Here is a 27,978-nt window from a genome sequence, read left to right as displayed (position 1 = left end):
GTTAGTACAATAAATCTTCCGCTTCTCGCTTTTTTTCTTATTAATTTGAAAAAATGTATTCATTTCCCCTTTTTTTTAAGTATTCATCAAAGAAGATAGAATTAAAAATAAGTTCGAATATTAATGCAAATCTAAAATTAAAAAATTCCCTCCATATTTGATCCGCCATTTTGAATTTTAAAAAGCGAATTTCAAATTTGCAATCAGCGATTTTAGAAATTCCCGATTGACGACTTTAAAGTAATTTTGATGAATTTTTAAAAAAATTGACACCATTTTGAATTTCGAGAAATAGATATCAATTTCATAATCAGCGACTCCAGAAGTACCCAAGTGACAACTTTAAAGTGAATTTTGATTAATTTTTAAAAAAATTTCCACCATTTTGAATTTTGAAAAATAGATATCAATTTCATAATCAGCGAGTCCAGAAGCCCCCAAGTGACAACTTTAAAGTGAATTTTGATGAATTTTTAAAAAAAATTCCCTCCATATTTGATCCGCCATTTTGAATTTTAAATTTACAATCAGCGAATATATAAAATTCCTGACTGACGACTTTCAAGTAACTTCAATCCATTTTTTTAAAATTTCCACCATATTGGATTCGCCATTTTGAATTTTGCAAATTTGACTCTATAATCATAATCAATGCCTCTCTCAAAAAAAAAAAAAAAATCTCGGAGTATTCGTTTGCGCATCAATTTCTAAATTTTTTTCGACTCATTTTGGATCTTTCATCAAAAATTTCCAATGAACCAAAAAGGGGAAGATATTTTTATATACAAACAAAAAGAAAATCGAATCAATTAAGAAGCAGAATTGTCTCTATGAAAATTACAAAAATACACATTTTCAGTCTCGCGATTCAATTATATTTGTGTGAAAATATTCGTCTTAAACTTTTTTTTTTGTTTTTAACTTTTGTTGCCTCTTCGACTATTCTCAACAATTCTCCGTCTTTCATTTAATAGTTGAAGAAACTTTGCCCTTGGACTGCCGGGATATTTAATTTGTTCCCTAACATTCGAAACACTGTCAATTGATTCCAAACTTGCTGCAATTGTTTCACTGGAACTGAAACTTTCATTAGACGAACTTGTCAAACGTGGAAGTGAACTGTGTCGAAATGATGCTGGACTCTTCCATTTTTTCCCCAAAACATCATCATCATCATCATCAACCCGAAAAGTACCATTAAAAGGTCCATATCTCCTAAGAGGACTGATTTTTGACAAACGTGAACAATTTCTCTCACTATCATCGAAATCAGTAAATCTACCAAAATGTCTATCGAATGATTCTGTTTTTGATGATGGAAAATTTTTTGTCGTTCTCGAACTTTTATTTTCCTTTAGATAATTTTCAAAATTATCAAATGTTTTTGACTTTTGATTTGAATATTTTGATCTGTAACTATTGGATAATCTGTAATTACCACCAATTTGTGAGTTTGACATATGACTTGAAAATTGGGATCTCTGATGGGAGGGAAATAGTCCAGGGTCGATATGTCGATAACTCCAATTATAATTATCATTGTCAATATCTTGAAAATTCCCTCTAACGGAATTTGAATTTCGATATGTATCATTCTCATCAACGTCGGAGTTGAGAATATTGTCATCACTGTCATTATCGTTGTCGAGGTACCCCAACAAATCCTGATTGGAATTTGCTAAAACGTGTTTAGCACCAGCAGGTTCGGTTCCAATTCCATATTTTTCCTTCAATGACACTTCGTGGTCCTTTACTTTTTCGATGCACTTTTCTAATTTCTCAATTCCTTGGAGGCACTTCTCGTAAGCTTTATTTGGTACCTCAATGTTCTCATCGAGTAAATACTGATCGGTATCGTCCGTTAGGCTTATTTTTTCACCAGCGTACTCCACGTAATCTCTACTTTTCTGTGGCAGTCGTCTCGATCCTCGTGTAGATCGTAAATATTTTTTCAAAAAATTCGTAGCAGTCGCGTAATCATTAACCGAATGAACATTCCGAATAAATGTCACTGCCTCGTCTAGATAATCCTGCAAAATATTCTGAGGTCCTACACTTTTCTTTTCTTCTAATTCATCAGTTTTTCCACTCTCCTCGAATTCTTGAACCTCCTCCTCCTCCTTCCTCCTCTCTTGATCCTCTGGATCTTGTTCTTCGATTAACTGAATCGTCTTGTCTCCCTCAGCTACCGTCGAATCTTTTTCACATTCCGTCGAATTCTCTCCATTATCTTCCAAACTTTCTGCCGGAATATCTCCACCTGTCGGTTCATCCCGATCGGTAATTAAACTTTCCTCCTCTGAATTTTTTTCAAGTTCCTTAGAAATTTTTTCGTCCATTTCCGAAATACCCGCAATCGACGTATTCGGTTCCTCATCATCCGGAGAATTAGAATCCACAGACGAAATTTTCTTCTTAATTATCGGTTTGGGTGTTTGGGGAAGTTTCTGATCTGCACTTTGATTGTCAACGATACTTGGATTTGAGAATGAGACCTTCTTCTTCTTGATAGTTTCCAAGTTTTCCACTGCATCGGGAACTTTGTTTTCGGTGATTTTTGAACTCTCCTTGGTATGGGCGACAAGATCAGGCTGACAGGGATCTTCAACGCTCTTCTCCTCCATAAGATCCAAACTGTCATCCGAGAAATAGGAATCCTTTCTCAATTCATTGTCAACATTTGGAAATCGTCTACCATTGAATAAATTCATCTCGCCTGGTGTGGTACGAAAATAACGACTAGCACTCCAAATCTGATTCCTCGGAAATAGAAGTCCACGCTCTAGTAAAACTTCTTGTACCGGATTTAATATCATTTCTGACGATGGATATCGATTTCGAAAACCCTCCGTTACAAATGGTGTTCTGCAATGTGGACTGAAACTTCGACTTCGTCGGGAAAAATAACTATCCGTAAATGGTCTGTCACGGATTAGGGAAAACTTTCTACGGAGGGATTTTAATGGTGAGTGAAAACTTAGACATCGTCTGGAAGTTATTCTCTGTCCTGATGTTCCGATTGTTTTGGTGAAATTCATTTTTGGATCTTCAATACTCGAGACTATTCTTATTCGATTTGTGATTCTAGAATCGGGTGTTATCCTTATGGTCTTTGGTTCTTGAAATATGTTCTCTATCCTGAATGTTCGACCATCGGTTTGACTGGGTCTTGTATTGTAGTAACGATTTATGTCCTCGGTGAATATTCTCCTCTCCTCAGTCTGCACCTCACGATCTCTGTAATTGGTCCTCAATTCCTCCTCGTCAGCGACGGAAATTCTAGATTCTAAAATATTCGGCGACTCTATGGTGATATTAATCATGTCCGGTAAATTAATCGATATGACACTTTTGTCTTTGCAATTTTGCTTCTGACAGTGAATATGATTGTTTTGAAGATTTTGATTACTACTAATACTACCGTTTTCATTTGTTTGACTGCTTTCGCTACCAGAAGTAGATTTGTGTTCGTGCTTTTGTGAATGACGACGGTAGCAACATTCATGGAGTCTGTGACAACAGTCGTTTTCTTTCGTTCTCAGATCCTCGGGTCGCGTTTGGGCAGTGCCGTCAACGCTAGTTTCAATCCCTCCCACCGTATTCGTGGAGCTTTCAGTACTTCTTCTTTCTTCGCCAAAATCCAACGTTTCGGAGATATTGCTGTCTGCATAATTCTGTGTATCGTCCGAAAGAATACCGGAATCGTTGCGTGGCGAATGGAGATCGAAATCTTCATCACAGTCGTCAGTGATATTTCCTGCGTCCCTATATCTAACGGTGGGAGTCTTTTGCTTTTCGGTAAGAGTCGCTCGCTCCTTGACACGCAACACTTGATGCCCATGGGACAATCGTTCGCAAACTTCGTGTTCATCAGTCAATACCTCGGCGTCCTTTTGAACAATTTTCGGTTCATCGGTGAGAGAAGCTTTATCCTTAACTCTAACGGTTTGAGTATTATCAGTCTGCGTATCGGCAGAAATTTTTCTACGTTTAGCCAACATTCTTCTTGAGATTTCCTGCAAACGCATTCTAGTGACAGCGGCTAATTTAACGTCTGTACTTTCCGGTGATCGGTAATCCGAAACTGGAGTCGTTGCTCCAGTTCCTTCGTCTGATCGTTTACCACTTGAGTAGAGTCTTTCAGTGACTGCGGCCACAATTTCAGCTCGACGATTTCTCTGAATTGGAGTATGGGGTCTGTCTTGATCCTGAAATGAACTCTTTCTGGAATAATTGCTAGAGATTAATTGATCCTCCTTCGAGCTACTGGAACTGCTGTCCTTACTAGTCTTACGTTTAAGATCATCAATACTGTACTTCCTTAGGGGATTTTTAGTCTTATGGGTCTCCTTTTGACTGCGATCGGAATCGTTGCTCCATTTTCGTTGTAGTTCCTTATTGCCCGGTGTGACTAAACCCCGCCAATAATTTCCGCCCTTGGGTCTTCGATCCTCGACTTCTTTGATATTATTCAATCGTTTCGATTTTTCGGAATTTGCCCGATTCTCAAGATTCGTTGGCGAACGAATCAGGGGTTCTTCCTTTCTCTTCGAAAGACCATCAACCGAACCAAAGATCCTCGAGGTGTTGAGATTATTTCTCTTTCTCGAATCGACCGAATCTTGTTTCCTTAATTTTCCCTTTTCCTTCGGTCGCTCGGTTTTCTCCTTCTTTGTCTTCTCGGAAAGTGTCGGAACTTGAGTATTCAAATCAGATAAAACTACGTTACCTAAATTTACTATTTCATTCTTTCCCAATTCTTTGGTATTAATTTCATGAATTTCATGATTGTCATCCGAACATCTAATATTATCCTTCCTGTTGGTAAAATCTTCAGATTCGACAAAATCTTTATCGATTTTAGTCAAAACATCCGTGTCCTCGACGATTTTATTTAAATTCCCATCAATTGTGGACAAATCATCATTTTCTGATGACAAGTCTTGGAGATTGTTAAAGAGTTTGGTATCGATTAATCCCTCCAATAGTCCATCGTTACAGACTTCTTCAATTTGGGTCGAGTGCACTTGAGAAGAATTCTCGGGCTTGATCAAAACGGCCACTAATGTTGGAATATCGACAAAGACTGGCTCGTTGACTTGGTAATTGAGCGGTTCTGATGGCTCTGAACGATAGGATCTTCCTTCATTAGCAAAGGATATACTTGGACTGATTGATTCAAAGGAACCGCACTTTCTGATGGAATTCGAGGGTCTAGTATCACGTGTCACTAGACATTCATTCGAGTTGTATCTTCTGATAGAAGGCTTGATAATCTCCTTTGGTTCTCCAAGAAGGCGGGACGATGATATCCGGGTCAAAGGCACCACTTGCTCATCCTTTTGATCTTCTTTCTCAAACTCAGCTTCTAAATTATGACCACAACTGCACGGAGACTTTGCAAATCCCCCTAATTCCTAAAAGACAAAAGCGTTTATTATTAATTAAATCATCGAACTGAGAAAATAAAAATCCCCAATGGGAAATAGTAATTTAAAAAATTGGAAATTCTTGGAATAGGGATCATTATATGTAAAGCTAATCTCAGATGGCAGCACTATAGCAAGATTTGTCTAGCGCTTAATTTTTGATTTCTTGAAAAGTCATATTTGTTTTACAAACAAATGGGCGAAGTAAATAAATACTTTTTTTGGAATTGTGAAAAGTTAAAAATTGAATTACTTGGGTGAGGAATTTGTGTCACAGGAAAAAAGACGGTTTTGCAAGTCACAGTATCGTAAAAGTATAGATAAAAAAAAATTGAGGTTATGTTGCCTGTTATTAAAAATATTGTAAACACATTTTAATTTTGAATCTCCCAACATCTTTAAATAGTTTTCCGTACTTTATTATAACCAATATTTCTGATCTAATGATTTTATTCTTCATTTACATGAACAAAAACCATTTATATTGTTTAATTAATATTATGCAACAAATCACATTTAAAATTTTGCGCCATAAAATCTTATAGTAGTGCTGCACTCTACTGGTCAAGTTTGGCTGTGAGGATCCCCATTGCAATAAAATTTTACTAATTCTAAAAAGTTTATCTCTGTTATTTTCTATATAAAGATTTTTCCTATGATAAAACAAAATGAATTGTAGAATAAAACAAAAATCTTACTTTCTCCAGTAATAATGATTTGAGTCTTGCAACCTCGGTTCTCAATTCACGAATAATTCTGGCTATGGGATCTTCGTTGACCACAGGTCTGTTAACCACACTTTGCGCCCTCTGGGCAAAACGTAGTGTATGAGCGGTTTCGTTGTAACTCCCGCTCGCCGGCGATATTGCTGTAAACGACAAAGTGTTTCATTTAATTAAAACTTTCTCCCGCAACCCTCAATTTCTACGCGTTTCAATTTCTCTAAGCTGTAACTACAAAGTACGTTTATATATGTATATACATTTATATGCTATTACGTTTATTAAAGAGATTTGTGTCAATTCACTAACAAGATTAATTTTCTCTATTCTTTCCCTTGCTCCCTGAATTACTTCCAAAATATTAAAAAAATAATTATTAAGCTTTATAATTATTTTCCTATCATATTTAAAATCTTTAATAATCTTCTGAATTTTTCAAAATTAGGACAGTTTGTTAAAATGATTTTTAATGGACCGTATAAAAACGAAGAGGGAAAAAATTAAAGAAATACAAAAAATCTAAGAGTTAAAGGAAAGAAATTTTCTTGACTCAAATATTCTTTTCCAAAAAGTGAAAAAAAAAATTGAAATCATTTAATTTGTGCTGTACTAAAGTGCGTTACGATTTGTGATGTGCGATGACTAAAATAAAAGGAGAATTTTGTCGATATGACAAAAGAAATTCTTTAGAATAAGGCAAGGAGTCTTAATTCCCGGATACTGCAAGGAAATATTTCAATTATATTATACTACTTAATTGTAATTTAGAGCAAATACAGCATTTAGAGTATTTATCTACAAAGGCAATATTCACGTTGATCCTTTCGTCTTTTAACGTACTAATTTCGTCAAAGGATTATGTCATCAAGCTTACTACTACGTTTTCAAACTAATTTACAAAAAAAAAAAATTTTAGAAAAAAAAATCGAACTACATTCTCTACCTTGGTTTATGTATTCTAATCACTCCATCTTAGTTGGCCTGGAAAATTATTGAAACCGATTTAATCCTACATTCTTTATTCGTATGTATTTGAAAAATGTTTGTTATTCGTCCTTTCCCAAACTCTGTTTATAAAGTTCTTATCAAAATTTTATTATTGATTAGAATTTTTTAATTAGTTTGAATTATTTTTTTTTTGAATTTGTTTAAAGTTTGAATTATCTCCCAGGTAAATTGGGCGAAATTTTTTATTAGTTGAATATTTTTTGTTTATTCAAAAAAAAAATGTTAATTTATTGTTCGGTAAATTAAGATAGAGACATACTGGCGAACATAATTGTGGTTGCATTTCCACCGAGAGCATCTTTTAATAGCCAGGTGAGAGATGAATCCCTGTAAGGTATAAATCTTCTGCCGGGAACGTTTCCACTGGAGCCTCTTTCAGCGAGTGCTGATATCACGTTTCCCAGAGCTACCAAACTTTTGTTGATATTTGCGCCTTCCTGTTGGGAATGAAAATTATTGTTAGTTAATGGAATTTTAGAGAGGCACAGTGGGACAGACAGAAAAAACTTGCTTACAACACCAAGATGCATTTTAAATTTGATATAATCAATTGTTAAACTTAAGAACATTCTTAGATTTATTTGTGGTTGAATACTGGGCTAAATGATTGGGAACAAAAATATTCCCAACCTTTTTCTAATGTTCCATCTATTTAAGGTCTATGAGCAGAGGACTCCTAATCTAAGTGTCTAAGTCCCTCAGTGAACTTAGCAATTGTTAAAATTATAAACATTCTTAGATATATTTGTGGTTTAATACTGGGCTAATTAACTACAAACAGGATTAATTATTGCAACATATACTCTACTTGCAAAAAATATCCTCTTTGGGTTGGAACAATATAAAAAATTAGAAAACCATAAAAACGATCATCAAAAAAATCATCAAGAACGTCTCCTTTAAGCCCTAAAAATTTCGACATTATATTTTAACTCCATTCTACTTAATATAAATCTTTAAATTGCCTCTTACTTCTTTTATAACCCTTTAAGTAAATTCCACCTTTAAAGTGAACAGAGTGAAATAATTTTTCCCCAAGTACTCAATATAACAACAATCAAAATGTTAGTTTTGGCTAAATAGACTATATATGCTTCCATCGCGTGACAATGTTTCCTGAATGCAAAACGCTTAAAACAATCGTCTATATTTCGTGCAATGCTGTAATAGGATATTTGAGTGACAGGAATTACTTTTTGAATTTATTATGGAGGTGATTTTGAATTAAGGCGACGTTTCATGTTCTAATATGGTCACCAAATCGAATACTGCAATTTAATGGATTCATTATTTAGATGTCATTTATCAACTTTCTTTTTCATATCAAATTTAAATTTGACAACTAATCGAATATTTTGATAGAAAAAAATTGGGATGTGTAATATAAAAAATCGTAAAAATAGCATAGGAATAAATAAAAATAAATTTTGAAATAAAATTAATAGATTTGGTAAAATTATTTGGGGGGTAATTTTAGAAATTAGTGCGTATATAAATAATGAGATATATTTATACTTGATGACTCACTTTTAGTCGATGAATCCCACTGCACGTGGCTGCACTTTCACTGCCCGCCAGATCGACCAAATGCAATTTACTGCCACGATGAAAATCCTTTTCTTTGGCAGTAGCTGTTGCTGAATGATTGTTTGGCGAAACTGGTGCGAGGGAGACCGTAAGCAATGCGTGACTACGACTACTATTTGGATTTTGTAGAGTTGAGGCTGTCTTTCTTGCTTTGATTCCCTCTTCCACGTAAGACATCAACGACCCCAGATTGGAGACTTTGTGACGTGTTAGGCCTGGAATTAAAAATATTTTATCGAATTGCCGAAAATTTTTTAAAAAATTAGAGACAATTCGTACCTTGAACATATGGACCCAAACGGGGGTGCTCGCGAACTCTGAGACCACTGGCATTTGCTCTTGGTTTCAAGAGGTCCCTGACCCTTTCGTTGTAGATCTCCAAATAACTGGAACCAAAAAGTATCATCTTCAACTTTTTCGCCTTTAATAGTAAAATGAAATCAGCATGGTCAAAGAAATGTACACTTTTAAATAGAAAAACTTCCAATGCAATATTTCAAAAAATATCCTTTTCTACCAACTCCTGGAGTTGTATATCTCCCGTTAAATAGTTTTTAACTGTAAATGGGAGAGGAGAAATTTTGCTCACCGAAGGGAAAATTTTAGATGTAAAGAAAAAGCTCGACGGAACTTAAACCTACTCCTCCTGAAGTGAAACTAAGTTTTAGCGGCGCAAGCTCGGCAATCACTTTTAAGACGCCCATCAAAATGTTTACCAGTTGAAATGAGAACGAGAACACCGGAAATTAGAAAATCGAACTTCCAACTCTTGGAAGCGTACGCAAGACTCATTCAGTACTTGAAATTCCAGGATTCCTGACCCTTGACATCCAAGGTCAAAACAAGAAACTTTTTTATCTCAGACCAACGTCAACATAATGTTGACAAATCAAATACTAATTGGAAAATTTATTTTACTACCATTCTGAAGAAAAATTCTAAGAAATTCGAAAAAAGAACTATTTTTTAGAGAACTTGAATTATGAGGACAATAAATGAAAGTAAATATCACTTATTTTTATTTTCTTCGAAGGCATTATTTTTATGACAACTTCCCAGTACTTTATTCTTCTTACAACAATAATTGAAAAAATGTTTTCTACAAACTTTCTTATGAATTCTATCATAAAAATTATATAGCGAAATGCTAATATTTGTCAGGACTTCAATTTCCTTTACGATTTTTTTTATGTAGAATGAAATATTTGAAACAAACCTAATTCAAATTTTTATTATCATAATTATTTTTATTATTATTAATATTAGTACTATTTTTATTATTATTAATATTATTACTATTTGTATTATTACTAATATTATTATTTTTATTATTATTCGAAATACTAATTTTAGAAAACATTCTTTTTTTTCAGCCTTAAAAAATTGGAAGGTGTTAGAATCTTTCATTTAAAGTTACGAATTCAAAATTTTCAAGTAGTTTTCTTAGAGTCTTTGTTACAGGGAATGAGAGAGAAAGAGTGCGAGAGGAAAAGAAAGAGGAGAAGAGATTCATTGGCAAAAACGAAAACCAAACGTCAAGTATAACACAGCCTTTCGTGTCTGTTTCACATTAAAGGGGTTGAAACTGAAGGGAATAAGAATCGATTTCGAACTACGAGTTAGATACCTCTAGGTGAAAAAAAAATAAAAGAAAATCGAATTGCAAAGATTCTTTTTCCACCTTTCAATTTTTCACATTGGAATTCATACTACAAAATGTGTTTTTAAATATCTTACGGTTTTTTTCAGAATTTATAAATCAGTTTCTAATCGTTTTCTATAAATTAATCATTCCTCGCAATCAGTGGTACAACTTTGAGAATAATAATTAGATAATTAATTCTGTTTTTAGTCAATTAGCCCAGTATTCAACCACAAATATATCTAAGAATGTTCTTAATTTTAACAATTGCTAAGTTCACTGAGGAAGAGGATTAGGGATCCTCTGCTCATAGACCTTAAATAGATGGAGGATTAGAGAAAGGTTGGGAATATTTCCGTTTCCAATCATTTAGCCCAGTATTCAACCACAAATAAATCTAAGAATGTTCTTAAGTTAAACAATTGCTAAGGTCACCGATTGACTTAGATGAGGAGTGGTTACAGACTTTAAACTAATGGAGCATTAGAAAAAAGTCGTGCTGTATTAGCTGATTATGTAAAACAGTACGCCATCGACTGTGAGGATTGGGGCGGACTGCTAACAGTTGTGGAGTTTGCTTTTTATATTCCTGTACATGAAGGAACATTGGAAAAGTCACTCCAATATTACCTGATGAACACCCAAAGAACACTGGGACGTGGTATGTCTTTAGAACGTCCTTAAAACATTACCGGATCAAAAACTCAAAACTCCAGCTGATTTCTTTAGTAACGTTAATGGAGATGACAATGATCCAATCTCAAACGAAGTTCTACGATCCTCTATAGGAACGGAGTCAAGATACTGCAATCGAAGTTTTTTGGTAGACTTATCTTACGGTTCTCATAAAAACTGTTTCGAAACACTTCCAAGTGGCTCCTCGGTCTAGAGCGGGAAGTTTATAATCTCTTTTGTCTCTACAAGTCAGTGCCCGACTTGATATCAGTGGGGACCAAGCGGACAAGGCCGACAAGAAAGGGAAACTGATACAAATCAGAGGAGACGCCAATAAAGAAGCTATTACCTCTGGGATCATCGAAGCTAATGAAAGCATAGGCAATGTTCAGTCGGTGAATCAAGGAGCTACTCTTGCGATCCTCAACTACCTTACCTAGGAAGATGAGGTACAGCAGAGGCTGCTAGATGTTCTCGAGAAGCAGGAACATCACTGTCTTTGGACCAAATAGGCGAGGGATGTAGCTCGCCGTTGTAGTCACTGACCAGGAGGAAGCGGATCAACTGGAGAAACTGGGACACAACATGATTGGATTTATAAGACCTTCCCTGCGAAGTTTAAAGCTGAAAGGTAGTTTCATAAACCGTAAACATAGAATCCACTTGAAGACGGTAGTGGTTTTTTGTAGGTCGACCAGAACAAGAGCGATCAGCCTCACATAATCTAGGATCAACATCCAGGTAATAAAATAAATTAATCAAATAGATTTCCCACTTCTGATCATAAACAAAAAAGTAGTTCCAATTATAATAGCCATTGCAACTATCTTCTTCAGTTATTATAATTATTTTATCAGACTTATTTATCAAATTATATTTTTATTTATTAACCAGCACTAGTCACAATTGCATAAAATCGACAATCCTCCTTATCGTACTGCAAGTACCCAATTGATAACCAAGAAAAAATTATCTAAATAAGATGAAACGTGTTAAGGAGAAATTAGTGGTATGTTAATTGCTATTTTCAGCAATTAGGCATTTAATGTAATTACGTCTCAACTCGGGAGAATAGCATGTGGATAGAAGCTTTTCATTTCAATGCTATGTATAACCCATCAAAAGCCCCTGTATTACTTATGGCTGATTGATCGATAGAATCCGGGGAGCTTTCATTAAAATCCGTGCAATTTCGATTACCATTGCTATCTACAAATCTACTCAGAATGTGGATCAATTAAATCTCTCAATATAAACTAAAAATTAGTTAAATTCAGAGTAAAAACCAATCAAGAAATGAAAATTTTTTTTCACACTTCACGTTTAGAAAAATTGTGTTACAAAGTTTTTTTTTTATTTTCGAGATAGAAAATTTTCAATTGACCTATTTTTTGAAACTATTACGATTTAAAGGGAACGGAATAAAATTCTAAAATTAAAACCAGACTTTTATTAAAAAATATTTCCAATCTAGAATAAAAGTTATTTGTAGTTGAATACTGGGCTAACTTTGTAGATCACGACGAATTTGAAAAAAATTTTCATCTTGTAGGTAAAATCTGCCTATTTTATTGTCGAATTGTTACCTACAAAAATGGATTCTTTTAGTCAAAATTTTAGGTGATTTCAAACAGAAGATTTTTCCAACAAAATTCACTAGCGTGATTTCAAGTATTGACAAACGGCTGTCGAGAAGCCGTTCTGTAGGATAAAAATGCTCCAGTCAAAGAGCGTGGTTTTTTACAGTTCTCCCAGAAAACTTCCATAGTAACTGACTTCTTTTATATCAGAAAGAAAATTGCATGTCAAAATTAAAATAAAAAAAATTTCATCTAACTTTATTGTTAATATTGAAGAACAAACATGGTTTAAAAATTTTTTAATTCGTAAAACCGACAATATTCATAAATCAAACAGATCAATTGGAACTTGAATTTTTATTTTGGAATTAAAACCTTGAAAGCAATAATCATCATTAAACATCGATCCTAGGGCAGCATTATCAATTTTATCCAAAAGTGGTAAAATTTCCTAAAATCCTTTCTTTATGAATTTTATTTTTAAACTAAAATAATTGTATTGCCCTTTGAAAAAAACGAATTTATTATTGAATATTTTTCCGTGGTTTTTGAAATGTTACTTTTAAGCTCTAAATGAAAATAATTAAATTACTTTTTTTATCCGTACCAAAAAGATATTCATGTATTCATACTTTTAATTTGATTTCACTCTAAAAACATTTCAAAGCATTCGTTCGGTTTTATTTCATTCATTTCATTGTGAATTCAAACAACAATATAAATACAAAGGCTTCCTCATAATAATACAAAATGTATTATTTCATTAACAATTTATAAACTGAATTTGTTTATATTGTAATAAATAGATTAAACTGTGTTAAAAAAATGTTTTTATTTCTTCATTCGTTTCAATAAAGCGTCACTCGGACACAATTATTTTTGCATCTATTGTCAAAGTTTTAATTATAAAATGATTTAATTGTTTTACTTGGAAGGTAGATTAGAATTTGATACAATTTACATTAAAGGATATAGATGTCAATTCGAAATTAATTTTCCGAATCAAATTTATAAACTACGAAATAAATATGGTGATATACTTCTATAAATGATGTTACCTTATCATATCTTTTTAAGATAGAAGTAAAATTTCCTGGTTTCACTTAATTAGCCCAGTATTCAACCACAAATATATCTAAGAATAATACCGAAATCTATTACCTTTTTTTGTCATTCAAATTTGTAGAAGATGACAATAATCTCCATTAGAATTAGAGCAGTAAAAGAAGCCAAAAATAACTATCAAATTAAAAAATACTGAAGTAATTAAATTTATTTAAAACGATAGTAAAATAATTTCGAAAATTCCGTTAATAATACATATTAACGCGTTGCGTGCTCTTGATGATGATCGCGCGCGTAAAATAGAAGCAAATAGAAGGCTATCACGTTCGAACAAACGTTTAGGTGAACGACTATCTCGATGTAACTGATGCCGTCAATACTGTTATACCTTCTCATAAAGGAATCATTATATGATATTCCACTGCATCGTTTTGATATTCGATTTGTTCCCGATTCACAAAGCCAAGGACATTATCGTCATATATAACACTGTTATTATAATCTCCTAATAAAAAGATGGTATTAAATTCTATCATTTCGAAAAAGCACAAACATTTTTCAAGAAGATAAAAATTTTAATATTCGACAGTAGTACTTAAAAAAGTACATTATTGGCTTAGATTTGATATATATGTTAAAATTTACAGTACTAATAAAGAATTAATATTTAACAAAAAAAGTTTTGTCAAATCAAATTTGAGAACGGTATTTGTCTAACTTCAAAAGGGTTTCATCTCTATCTGGCTCGCTTTTTGGGAATAAAATCTACAACGCGTCGAGACTCGTGTAAACACAATTTTGTTTAACTGCCGTTGGACACTGATGGACAGACGCCCATATTTTTTATCCTATCCAACGTGTCCCATCCTCACACCAAACACCCACTTCAGTTCAACCCGCAATTCCACGCTTGAAAACCCGAGGCTTTTAATAACTGGCAGTCCCACCTAAATGTGAATTTATAGTGTTTGAACGACACGTCCGTAATATCGTCATGACAAATACACAAAGGGCCGCAGTTAAAATCAAATTTACCTCTACATTTTAAACTTTCTAAAATGCTGATAACTATATTTATCAAAAATTTTAATTTTCTGCTAACGATACTATTTTTACCCTTTAAAATTTTTCTCTCAATAAATAAATTTTTTTCTGGATAAATCTTATTTCAGAATACAATTAATCTGTTTCTGATTATTTCCAATATGACCAATTTTGACCAATTTTTCTGCTACTGCTGAAAATCTCTAAACAGGTTTAACATATAACTGGGTATTTCGGAAGAACAATTCGCATATCAAGGAAAATATTCATTTGAAAAGAAAAAAGAAATAAATTCCCTCCTGTGAAACAGCAAATGAAAGTGATCGCATTCCTCACTCGTCCCTGCTATTGACCACAATCGTTCCCCAATGTCAAGCTCCCGATACCACCCATTAAGTATTTCTGATAATCATTGGAATTTACGACCAATGAAATTTCGATCAACGTTTTGCACTAATGGAATCATTGGCGACCCTTTCGAGGTAAATAACTCTCCCTCTCTCCTGCAAACATCCTCTTTTAAATCTCATTGATTTGTTGAACGTGACACTGCACTGTACCAATATTTACCATCAGTTAAATATTTCAGAAAAAAATTCAATTTTCTTTTTAATTGTATTGTTAAATTACGATAAAATTGTTTTACTTTATTGTTTAGACTGAGACAATATGGAAAAGATTTCAAAAAAATGACGTCGAAACTAGAGGAAGAATCTTCTAAACAGATTATTAGAGATAGCATCTGCAATATGAAAGGAAGGAGAACTTTCATGGATACAGTACGTCTAGATGCAATATTAGGTAAGATAAACAAACAGTTATTTGTGGTTGAATACTGGCCTAACTTTTGTAAATCACCACGAATTAAGAAATATTTTTAATCTTGGAGGAAAAATCACAACTTTAGTTTTAGGTAGAACTGCTGCCTATAGAAAGGGATCCTTCTGGTTAAAATCAAAGGTGTGACCAAAAAGAAGATTTCGTGACGAATTTCACCAACGTGATTCGAAGTATTAACAAGGTGGTTTTGAAAAGCTCAAGGTTCCATAAATACAGCACTTGAGGATACAGTATTAGGTAAGTAACAAAAATTTATTTGTGGTTAAATACTGGGCTAAAATCGTATACCACTCAAAACACTGAAAATACTCTTTTAGGAGATAATATCTTCTAAACAGATTATTAAACGTATCTTCAAGCATCTTCAAGGAAGGACTCCAATTTTACAAGTTTCATGGACGCAGCATCTCAGGAAGCAGTATTAGGTAAGATTACCAAAAATTTATTTGTGGTTGAATACTGGGCTAACTTTTGTAGTTCACCACAAATTGGGAAACGTTTATAATCTTGTGGAAAAAATCAGTACCTAACTTTTAGGTAGAATACTACCTACAAAAAAAGGGTCCGTTTGGTAAAAATCGAAGCGACACCAAAAAGAAGATTTTTCTAACGAACTTCACCAAGGTAATTCGAAGTATTGACAAAGTGCAGTCTAGAAACAGTTCCGTAGAATAAAAAACGGTCCAGCCAAAGAGCGTGGTTTTTAATGGGTCTCCTAGGACTCTTGTTCACCCCTACATAAACTAAGTACGCGGTCTTCTTGATATTTTATAAAAACATTTATTATACCGTCAAAAATAAGAAAATGTATTTTAATTCTAATTTTAATTGTTTAAAATTCAAATTTTATTTTTTGCTTTTATTGCGATTATCCTCAATTACCGTAGCCTTACAAAATTTTATGAAATATTGACGTCGCAGGTTACTTTTTTCCTCCAGAATGATGACCTTGATAACACATTATAGTTCGATAAAACTAGAATAAAAACTGTAAAAGTACAGATCTGAGGTTATCAGGAGCTTATTGTGAAAAAAAAGTTTCCACCCCTAAAATTAACAAGGCCGAATAATTACACTTCCACTTTAAAAAAGTATCAGTTTCATACACTTACACTCATTTCCGTTTAATTCCAAAATAGTAATTGTTAATATTAACTTAATATTTAATTTATTAATATTTTTAATTTTAATATTAAATACTTTTAAGATTGTCGTGCTTTTAAGATAATACTTATTTTTTGTGTAAAAATTAGAGGTATCCTTACAATTTTGATTACATGTGAAGGAGATAATTTGTTGTTAATTCTTCCAAGCATAACAGTTGCAAAAATAATGACAAATATTCCTCAAAAGTATTTAATAAACCGATTTATCTCACAAATTATTAAAAGAATAAAAAATCCTTAGAGAATTGAAATTATTTCAATGCAATTATCATAGGTAATTAAATATTTTAAAACTCACACTGAAAGTGGACATGAAAAATGACATAAAAAATAATGTCGCACAAAACCAGAAAAAAAGTAGTAAAAAAAAGTTTTCAAACTAAAAAGACTGCACTAGAACATAGTATAACAATAAGAGAAACATCACAAAATTAAACGAACTAAAAGGAAGAATCTTAGTTTCTAATTGCGATACGTTTTTTACGACCACCTAGGAATGCGAGTCACGAGGCACTGACGCTTAAGACACATTCAAGGCAACATATAGTTTCATAAAGCTTACAAACTCAAACCCTAAGTTTCCATTCTCACCACCCTCCACACAGTGAAACAATAATTTTTTATAGTTCACATTATGTAAACGATGTTACCTGAAGAGGACTTTTCTTCATCTTTGCTTTATATTATTTTTAATTTGTTACCAGAATCTTTAATTGGAGGTCGTTTCAAAATTATACTTATTTATATTCATTAATGGAAATTTTTAAAATACTACTGACTGGACTCAAGATGATAAACCTGATACACCTTTTACTTGAATCGAATTTTTCAAAAATGATTTGTGGTATTGAAAAATTTAAGTAGCTTTGCAAATCGTGCACTCTTGAGCATCAGTAAAACTTCTTGTTTCCATTAAATTAGTCCAGTATTCAACCACAAATAAACTCTAAGAATATTCTTCCGTTTACCTAGTGCTCCATCCTCCGCTGGTGTTTCGTAACCTTTAAAAACTTGACGCCCTCCTTATTTGGAAGTCATTTGACGATACTGACCTCTGATGTTCTTTTCAGATGATCCTAAAGATTGTACGTTTTTATGTTCTTTGCCAGCGTCTTTATAATAATATCTGTTAGGTTTGTGACCATACAGCTTCGAGGCACTTCTAGGCTTAACAGTTAACGGTTTTATCCTCCAAATACATTAGATGTAAACAATTTTATTAAAGATCCCATATCTTTTATAATTAATTTTCTTCATTATTTTGTTTTTTCAATATAACAAAGTCTAACAAAGTCCAATTCAAAAAGATTGAAATATAAAAAACAGATCCCATACACTAAGCAATAAAAAAAGGTAGAAGAACAAAAAACAGTATTACAAGAAACCTTAAAACTATAGTTCCCCCCTATTTTTTTTTATCAGAAATTGAGATTTAAAAGCAATTCTTATATTTCAGGTCACGGCGACACGAGTCGATATCTGGTGCTTGCACGATTCTTTTCTCCAGAGGCCGGTCCTGATCGCCACTTAAATAGCGCGAAATCATTGATGGATTGAAAATTGCAGTGGTATTCGATTCGAAATATATGTGACAGCACGAAGCATCCTATCTATAGTTCGAAGTTGAAATCCAAAACCAGAGATTTGAAGCCCTTGGTGGGCGCGCATAAAATAGTTTCCAATGATTGGGAACGTCAGCTGTGTGTTACTATATAGCAAATATCTCAACTACAAGCGCAGGCCAACGTGTTGGCTTTCCCACAGTTATCAAATCAGACAGTAACCTCGTCTCTGTCTGGCTAGTTGTTTGAATGTTTCTCTATATTCTATGGACAATAATTGATATTGGATTTCCTCCCTTCCTCTTTATATATATATTCCAACTGCGTGAAAATATTTTGCGGAAATACTATATTTCAGTATTATCGCATGGAATTTCCATGATGTTCTCCGTTACATCCTCGTTAATTTTGTAAAAGAACACTATATTATTTAAACATTTTGTATTTCAAAAATATTCATTTTTTGCGGATGAATCTTATATTTCCTGTTACAATTAAATTGGATTAAATAGTAACGAGTTAAGCTTTCATACAAAAACAACTGTATTGTAATGGGAAATTAAATACAGAATATTGAGATATTGTAAATTAAAATATAAAATCCTAAATTTCTCCGCCATGGAGATAGGAAACTCATATACCCATATCAATAAGGATCGGATAGTTGTTAGTAGCTTTTTGATTTTGGATGAGAACTCTCTAATTCCAGATTCGGAACACAAAAGGAAAAATCCCTCTGTTAGCATGGACTTCCTTTGCAGCTACAAACTACTTCCTTTTCCAGCTACTTACATTTTCCCTACAGGATAGACAATTTTTAAAGAGAAGAAAACTGATGGACAATGAAAAGGAGAAGCAGTTAATTACATTCATACTGATTTCGATTACTCCTCATCGGGAATGGAATAATGATACACAGTTTTCAGGACACAGCACCTTAAGATACAGCATTAGGTAAGATTAGCAAATAGAGTTATTTGTGGATAAATACTGGGCTAAATTAGTACACCACTACAAATACTTAAAATTCTCCTTTAGGAGTTAACATCTCCTAAATAGATTATTAGAAGTAGCATCTTCAAGGAAGGAAATCAATAGGTTCCATGGACGCAGCATCTCAGGAAGCAGTATTAAGTAAGATTAACAAATATTTATTTGTGGTTGAATACTGGGCTAAGTTAGTGTACCTGTTCTGCCATTTTACTACAAACATCCTCTTTCAAATCTCATTAATATGTTAACCGTGACACAATATTTACCATTAGTTAAATATTCCCAAAAAAGTTTACCGCATTATCTTTTCAATTATGTTAATAAATTACGATAAAATTCTTTGACTTTATTGCTTAGACTGACACACTAAGGAAAAGGGATTGAGAAAAGGATTTCAAGAAGACGCCATTGAAACTAGAGGAGGAATCTTCTAAACAGATTATTAAAGATAGTACCTGCAAGGAAGGAGGACTTTCATGGATACAGTACGTCTGGATGCAGTATTGGGTAAGTTTAACAAATAGTTATTTGTGGTTGAATACTGAGCTAACTTTTGTAAATCACCACGAATTGAGAAAAATTTTTAATCTTGGACGAAAAATCATTCCTTAAGTTTTAGATAGAACTGCTGTCTATAAAAAGGGGTCCCATTGATATTAATTAAAGGTGTCACTGAAAAAAAGATTTTCCTGTCGCATTTCACCAACATGATTCGAAGTATTGACAATGTGGGTTTGGGAAGTCGTTCAGTAGAATACCAAGGTTCCATAAATACAGCACTTCAGAATGCAGTATTAGGTGAGTAACAAAAAGTTATTTGTGGTTGAATACTGGGCTAAAATAGTATACAACTCGAAATACTTACAAAACTCTTTTAGGTGATAACATCTCCTAAGCAGATTATTAGACGTAGCATCTTCAAGGAAGAAGGACTTCAATATTACAAAGTTCATGGACGCAGCACCTCAGGAAGCAGTATTAGGTAAGATTAACAAAAATTTATTTGTGGTTGAATACTGGGCTAAAATAGTATACCACTCGAATTTCTTATAAAACTCCTTTAGGAGATAACATCTTCTAAACAGATTATTAGACGTAGTATCTTCAAGGAAGAAGGACTTCAATATTACAAGGTTCATGGACGCAGCATCTCAGGAAGCAGTATTAGGTAAGATTAACAAAAATTTATTTGTGGTTAAATACTGGGCTAATTTAGTATACCACTCGAAATACAACCTATTTAGTAGAGATACTCATCCTCTCTAAATACAAGTGTAATAAGACTTTTCAACTAAAACAATCTGCAGACTTTTAACGAACAAATTTTAGTAAAAATTCCGTCGAAGTTCAAAACATTCTCTCCTAATTTTTCAAAACTAATTACAACATAAATTCCATCGGAATGTTTCTAGAAGTCAAGCGAAGGTTTTACAGACATTTCTCTCCTTAAAATCCGTCGAGTGTCTCTAATTAATAAAAATTAATTCCGAATCAGAATTTTATTTTCACATACAAAACAACCTCGCCTAATATCGCCTTCAACCTTCACAACTTCTTATCATTCAAAATCTAATCATTCTAGTTTTCTTCGTCCCCGTAAATAACACAAAAAGTAAATTAAGTCTAATTATCATTCTAAGCTCCGGAAACATAAATATGTTTACTAATTTTACACTATATTATCAGTTGTAATTTTCTCAACAGACAATATAAATGAGATATTTTTTCGAAAATGCGAATCATATAATTTCAAAATTTCTTCCAGGAATAATTTTCTTTTTGCACTCTAAACTCACACCAGTCACGAAAAAAATAAACGTTTTTTCACCATTACAACTAAAAAATTGACGTTTTGAATATGTTCTCTATTATTTTTCAATATTTTTTCCTAATCTTTATCTCCTCACTGCATGCTATTCAATTTCAAACAAAGTCTCAATTTTGATCCATAAAATGGAAACTTTTCCATAGATATGAAACAAAAGAAATTGTTTTGTCTCGAGATAGGAAAAATTGTTAAATACAAAATATGACTTACCTCACGAAAACTTGATAGGTCTTGGCATTATCCTCTTCTTGAGTGATACGAGTGAAAATTCCTTTGCATAATCTTGGAGTTAGTCCAGGATCATCCTGTAGAAAAAATAATTTGTATTGTTTTTTTAAATTAATTATTTTAAATTAATTGTTTTAAATTAATTATTGTAAATTAATTTTTTTAAATTAATTATTGTAAATTAATTTTTTTTGCTAATTATTTTTTATGGTTGTTTAAATGAAATGTTGTACCTTGCTACCCATCATTGTATATGTTTTGCCCGTCGAGCTTTGACCATAAGCCACCAGACAAGCATTATATCCGGTAAAGACAGAATCGAGTACCGATTCTCCAAGGGTTTCATAAATTTTCGCTTGTGTTGCATAATTCTCTGTTTCCGAATTGGATGAATCAAAACAATAATCAAAGCCATAAGTTTTAATGCGCTCTCGACTATCGCCAGTTTTCCATGATGAAACCTTTAAATTCGTCAACGATATTTCATTCGATTGCGCACGAACGACAATTTTTGATCCAGTGAAATTCAATTCACTAAAATAAAATAATAAATTCAAAGCAATTAGTTTTTCAAAATTCAAAATGGCGGTTAGAAGATGGCTGACGATTTAGTTGAGGGTTCAGGACAAATGTTTAAAACAATTTCAAATTTGATTAATAGGTACTTATTATTTTACTTAAAATTGAGAACAAGTATTTAAAAATTATTTAAATTTGGTTAAAATATATTATTCGCGGATTTTTGGAGTCGTTCATTACGAATTTGATGTTATACTTTGAAAATTCAAAATGGCGGATCCAATACGGCGAACTATTATAGAAATCATTGATTTTTTTAATCTCGTCACTCGGGGTGTTTTTTTGAGATCAGTAATTGCGAATCTGACAACAAATTTTAAAAATCCAAAAAAACAGAAGGTAAAAATTTAGAAATTAAAAAAATAATTGCACTAATATTTTACTGCAGAATTGAATTTGCAAAAATATTTTTCATCAATAAAACAAAATTGAAAATTTGAAAATAAAATTTTATTCCAATGTTTCGAGAGATGGTTAGAAATTTATTCGTGATTCTCTATTTAGCAGTATTTATACGCCTTGTCTGTGCCCTATTTAGCCACTAGAAAATATCGTTGAAGCCAAATGTTACGAGTCTCTCGTTTGATCTTTCACTTGACTCATTAAATTCAAAATCAAAATTACTTTAATTAAATAGAAATAATATTTTTTGGCAGATATGTTCCAAAAATTAATCAACGATAAAATAAACTATTACGTAATTTTTTGGAATTTAATTAAAAGCAAGAATAAAAGAAAACAAATTTTAAAAAATTATAAATTTGGTAAATGTTAAATAAAATATTATTATTTTGAATATTTTCAATTTTAAAATTGAAAAAAAAAATTGGGAAAGACTTTTTCGTATATTTTAATTTGCAAAAATTGTTTTCGTGAATTTTTTTTTCTCTTAGTGACATGAACTTCCGGTGACCCTGCTTTATGCGTGTATAAGACTGTCACATCCTTCTTGATGGCGTTTTGTTTCTATTTCACTTCCACCCTTCTTAGCTATATATATAAATAGCTCTTCATGCAAGTAAACAGCCGACTATAATGTTATTTATTATATTTTAATTTTAACTCCCGACACAACAGAAATATCAAGTCTATTTATTTACATTTTTATTATCAACAATAACCACTTCTTGCTAAATAATAATAATCATAATTAACAATTTTTTTACTTTTTAAAAAAAATTAAAATTTATAAAATTTAATTAATTATTATGATAAAAGAACTTTTTTAAAAGCCATATATAATTTAAGTAATAAGTCCAAGACTTTTATTACTTAATTAATTATTTTTTATTATTGCGCTTGTTAAAAGTTGAATATATTTTTTAATTCAATTGTAAAGTATTTCGAATACATAAAATTGTGAAAAAAAATCCCTACTTATATGATTCAAGTGAATTTGAGAATTTAAAAAAGTCGTTCGCCATATTGGATCCGCCATATTAGATTTTCAAAATCAGGACAGAGAGTCGTGATTAGCGACTCCGAAAGTGAAAAAATAATTTACTATACAAAATTCCATAAATAAAAATTTTTTTTTGTCAAACTTAACAGAATTAGGAAGCAGAAATTTTTTTTCTGAATTTAAACCAAAGTTTATGCAAAAAAAATATATATATTACCGTTCTGATATCGGCCTGACACGTACAGCTACTTTTATGTTGGCCATTTCTTCATCCTCTTAATTTTAATCACTAACAAATTCATTGGCACTGTAGTCTATTGTTGCAGAATTTTCACTACTATTGTTTGCTTTTTTGTTTATTTTTATTAATTTTTTTCAATTATTGTTTACACTCACTATCTATTTATTATCATAAATATTAATTATTATTATAGAATTACAAATTTAACAAAATTTATTAATAAATAAAATGTTCAATAAATAAACTATTTAATTATTTATTACTAATTAAGAACTTAACCATTTGTCAATTTTGATTATTAAATTATTAATTATTATTAACCAGCAAATGTTACGCGCGGAACGTGATATTCAATTTATAATTATTATGCAAATTACAAATTTTTTTAATTTCAAACATGAATTTTTGAATAATTTCATAATCAAACTTTTAAAGATAGGTACACTTATAGAGTACCTAATTAATTATAATTGTTTATACTTTGGAAATTTTGTTAAATAATTCTTCACAATAATTCAATTATTTTTATTAATAAATAGTAAAATTTTTAGCAAAAATTTAATTATCTTCATCAAAACATTAATAGAATTTCACGAAAGAATTCAATTATTTTCTAAAATTTTAATAATTCCTTCGATTCAATTATTTTTATAAATAGTAAAATCTTTGCAAAAATTCAATTATTTTCAATAAAATTTCACGTAAGGATTTAATTTTTTTTTTAATTCATTATAAAATTTTGTCAATAGAAATCAATTTTTTTCTAAAATTTTAATAAATTCTTCGAAACAATGCAATTATTTTCATAAATAATAAAATCTTGCAGAAATTCAATTATTTTCATAAATAATAAAATCTTGCAGAAATTCAATTATTTTCAAAAAAATTTACACGAAACAATTCAGTTATTTTCTAAAATTTTAATAAATCCTTCGATTCAATTATTTTTATAATTAGTAAAATCTTTGCAAAAATTCAATTATTTTCAATAAAATTTACACCAAAGAATTCAATTTTTTTCTTAATTCGTTATAAAATTTTTCAAAAGAATTCAATTATTTTCTAAAATGTTAATAAATCCTTCAAAATAATTTAATTTTTAAAAAATTTTTAATAACATTTTTCGAAAAAATTCAATATTTTCTAAAATTTTAATAAATTTTTCGAAACAATTCAATTTTTTTTAAAAATTTGGAAAGAATCCAATTATTTAAAAAATTTTTAATAAATCCTTCGAAACAATTCAATTATTATTAATAAGTAATAAAATTCTTCCCAGGAATTTAATTATTTTCAATACAAATTCAATAAACTTTAATAATCAAATATTTTATTATAATTATTAACAGACACGATTATTTTTTATAAAGTTAAAAAAAATTCTTTGTTTCATTCAATTATTTTCAAAATTTTCATTTAAAATTATTCAAAAAACTACATTATTTTCATAAAAATTTTAAGAAATTCTTCATAAGAATTTAATCATTTACAAAATTCTAATAAAATTGTTTGAAAGAATTTAATTTTCTATCAATAATTTTAATAAATTTTAATAGTAAAAATATTAATAACAATTATTAACAAACTCGATAATAAGTTAATAATTAATACTAACTATATTAAATTAACAATTATTTAAAATTAATTACTAGTCATCAACTGTTAATTTCTAATTCAAATTTACTAATTACTTTTTAATTACTAAGGTAATTAATTACTAATTAATAATTAATTATTAAATACTGGTTAATATTAATAATAATAATAATAATAATTTTTGTTAATTCCTGGTTATTAAATTGCTAATTACTAGTTATTAAATTACTAATTGCTAATTATTTATTTTTCACCACTAATTATTAATTATCATTATTATTACTAAATAATTGTTAAAAATTGTCAAATTAAATAATAAATCTTCAATTTAATGAGTTATGAAATATAATAATAGGTAAATAATTTAATTATTTAAGAAAAAAAATAAAAATTTTTTTTGTAAAACATTTTTTAATTTTTTAAATATTTTGTAAAACTGACACTGCTGGTTGCTTAATATTTTTTTACAATAAAATAAAACAAAAGCCTTTGTAATTCAGCTTTTTAAACTTGATAGTATAGATAACACAGGGAAAAAATGCGAAACACAATTCTCGCGCATCCTATTTTTATTTCAAAAACCTGAATAGCATTTTTTTTGTTTCATCATTTGATATATCATTAATGCTTTCTTTCGCTCTTTCTCTCTCTCTCTCTTTTCTCTCTTTCTGATTTTTAGGTGAGTTTCAGTTTCATATTACAGAAACACTCGTCGTTTGTATATACACTCGTATTTTTAGAACGATTCACACATTCTCCTCGAATGTCGAAAAAGAGCCGAAAAAACACACTTGGCTTCAAAAATTAATAAAAAAATAATAATAATTGTCATTTTTTTAATTGAAAATTTATAAATAGATAAATTTTTAAACATTTCTCATTATCACTATTCGAGAAAAAAATGTAATTTTTCTATATTTACAGAAATAAAAATTGTTTACTATTTTTCACTCATGTAAATAATTTCACTGCGGAAACAACTTTCATATAAATAATTTTTCAATATTTACAACCGAAAAAATTTCGAAATTTCGCGCGAAATTCAAATATTTCCGTTCATTCAAAAAAAAAAAAAGAGAAAGAAAAATAATAATTAAAAATAATTTTTCCACAAATAAAAAAGATTTAGTAACAAATTAAAAAAAAAAAATTTTTTTAATTAAAAGGAATGTCAAAAAATGAGATTTTTATTTTTGATTGTATTTAAAAGAAGAAAAATGTTTTGGAGAAAATCGCGAGTGTACGCGGTAAGAGAGCACGTGTTATACTATTTGAGATGAAAATATCCAACGTCTTCTCATGAGAATTACCCCACCAAAATGAACAGCTGTGATCTTCTTGGTAGTGGGGTCCCTGAGACCCCATTTGGCTGTACTTTTCTTTTTTCCGACTCAGGATATTCATAGATCGTAGAAGAACAAGTCAAAGAGAGAGAATCGTCATTATAACGCTCTTGAGCTAGTGTATATATATATATGGCACATGGAGACATAATTATTAATTTCAATTTTTTTTTCGCACTCAAAATAATAAATTATTTAATTTTCAATTTAGATATTTTTTTCTCTTTCTTCTTTTTCTTAATTTTATATTAACTATGTCTTCCAAAAATATTGAATTAATAATAAAGTATATAAAAAATTTTTGAATAATAATTTTAATTTAGTATTAAAAAATAATATTTATTAATTAATAATATTATGAAAAAATGTTATTAATCAATAAAAAATAATATTAAAATATTATTAACTTATTTCAAACAGAATTACAAAATACGAAATATTTAATAAGTTTACAGTCAATGAACAGATTGGAATTAAATTTGCATAAAATTATATAATCAATATTTGTCTTATAAATTATGTTTGCTTATTAATTTAATAATTAATAGATTAATTAATAATTAGAAAATTTGATTAAATTTCTTTTTACTCAATTTTTTGCGCAGTTTACCATAAATTTCAATTTTCTGAAAGATTTTTGCTTGCGAAGTCTTTTCCTCATTTTTTCTATTTTTATTTTCAAAAGTAGGTAAACGAACTAACTCATTATTCATCTTAAAACTCAATTATTCTTTGACAGCTTACAACACCTTATTTCAAAGATTGCGAAAGGTATATGAAAATGTGGTGCTTGAAATATTACAAAAAAAAAAAAAAATTTTGCATTCTTGTTAGGCAAACAAAATTTAACACATTCTTTTTTAAACATTATTTTTAGGATAATTTTTTTTTTTTATTCTTAGATAATATTTGAAAATTCTTTTTTGCTCTTATTTTTATTTTTTCATTTATATTTTTCAAGATGAATTTATTAACTAATTTAAAGAAACGTAATTTTACAGTAATAAGGTTAACATTTTTTTCATTTTTAAATATTGAAATTAATTTAAAATTTTTAATAAAATTGCCAATTTTTAATGTTTTAAGCAAAATTACCACTTTTTAATTTTTAAATTAAAATTACAATTTTTAAATTACAAAGAACAATTTTTTACAATTAAATTAAATTAACAAATTACATTATCGCAATAGAAAATTTTTAATTTTTAATTTCAAACATACAATTTTTTATAATTATATTAAAATTTCCAAATAAAAAATTTTGATTTTTAATATAAAATTGACCAGTTTTTAAATTATAATTAACAATTTTTTACATTTAAATTAAAATTAACATAAATCACAATATTGCAAATTTTTAATTTTAAATTAACAATTTTCAAATTACAATTAAAATTTTTTTATAAATTAAAATTAACAAATTTTAAATCACAGCTGAAAATTTTTAA

The 27,978-nt window shown here is 30.1% G+C and overlaps 1 protein-coding gene across 2 annotated transcripts; it reads right to left on the bottom strand.

Moving 5' to 3' along the window:
- On the bottom strand, window positions 1–26,234 carry LOC122512741 (kinesin-like protein KIF16B). Of its 2 annotated transcripts, none has more exons than XM_043628779.1 (9): window positions 26,129–26,234; window positions 23,568–23,749; window positions 21,603–21,903; window positions 21,352–21,446; window positions 9,026–9,132; window positions 8,687–8,961; window positions 7,419–7,596; window positions 6,128–6,297; window positions 1–5,417 (listed from the first exon to the last, which is right to left on the bottom strand). In XM_043628779.1, the coding sequence occupies exons 2-9, from the start codon at window positions 23,612–23,614 to the stop codon at window positions 918–920; spliced, it is 5,673 nt and encodes a 1,890-aa protein (XP_043484714.1). In that variant the 5' UTR covers window positions 23,615–23,749; window positions 26,129–26,234; the 3' UTR covers window positions 1–917. The 2 variants fall into 2 exon arrangements, with proteins under 2 accessions (XP_043484714.1, XP_043484710.1); XM_043628775.1 differs by lacking the exon at window positions 26,129–26,234 and adding an exon at window positions 25,629–25,692 and having other exon boundaries at window positions 23,568–23,745.
- Window positions 26,235–27,978: the final 1,744 nt, after the last annotated feature.

Source organism: Leptopilina heterotoma, unplaced genomic scaffold (genome assembly GCF_015476425.1).
Source record: "Leptopilina heterotoma isolate Lh14 unplaced genomic scaffold, ASM1547642v1 Lhet_1, whole genome shotgun sequence".
Classification (NCBI taxonomy): Eukaryota; Metazoa; Arthropoda; class Insecta; order Hymenoptera; family Figitidae; genus Leptopilina; species Leptopilina heterotoma.
This window is presented reverse-complemented; position numbering and strand designations above follow the sequence as displayed.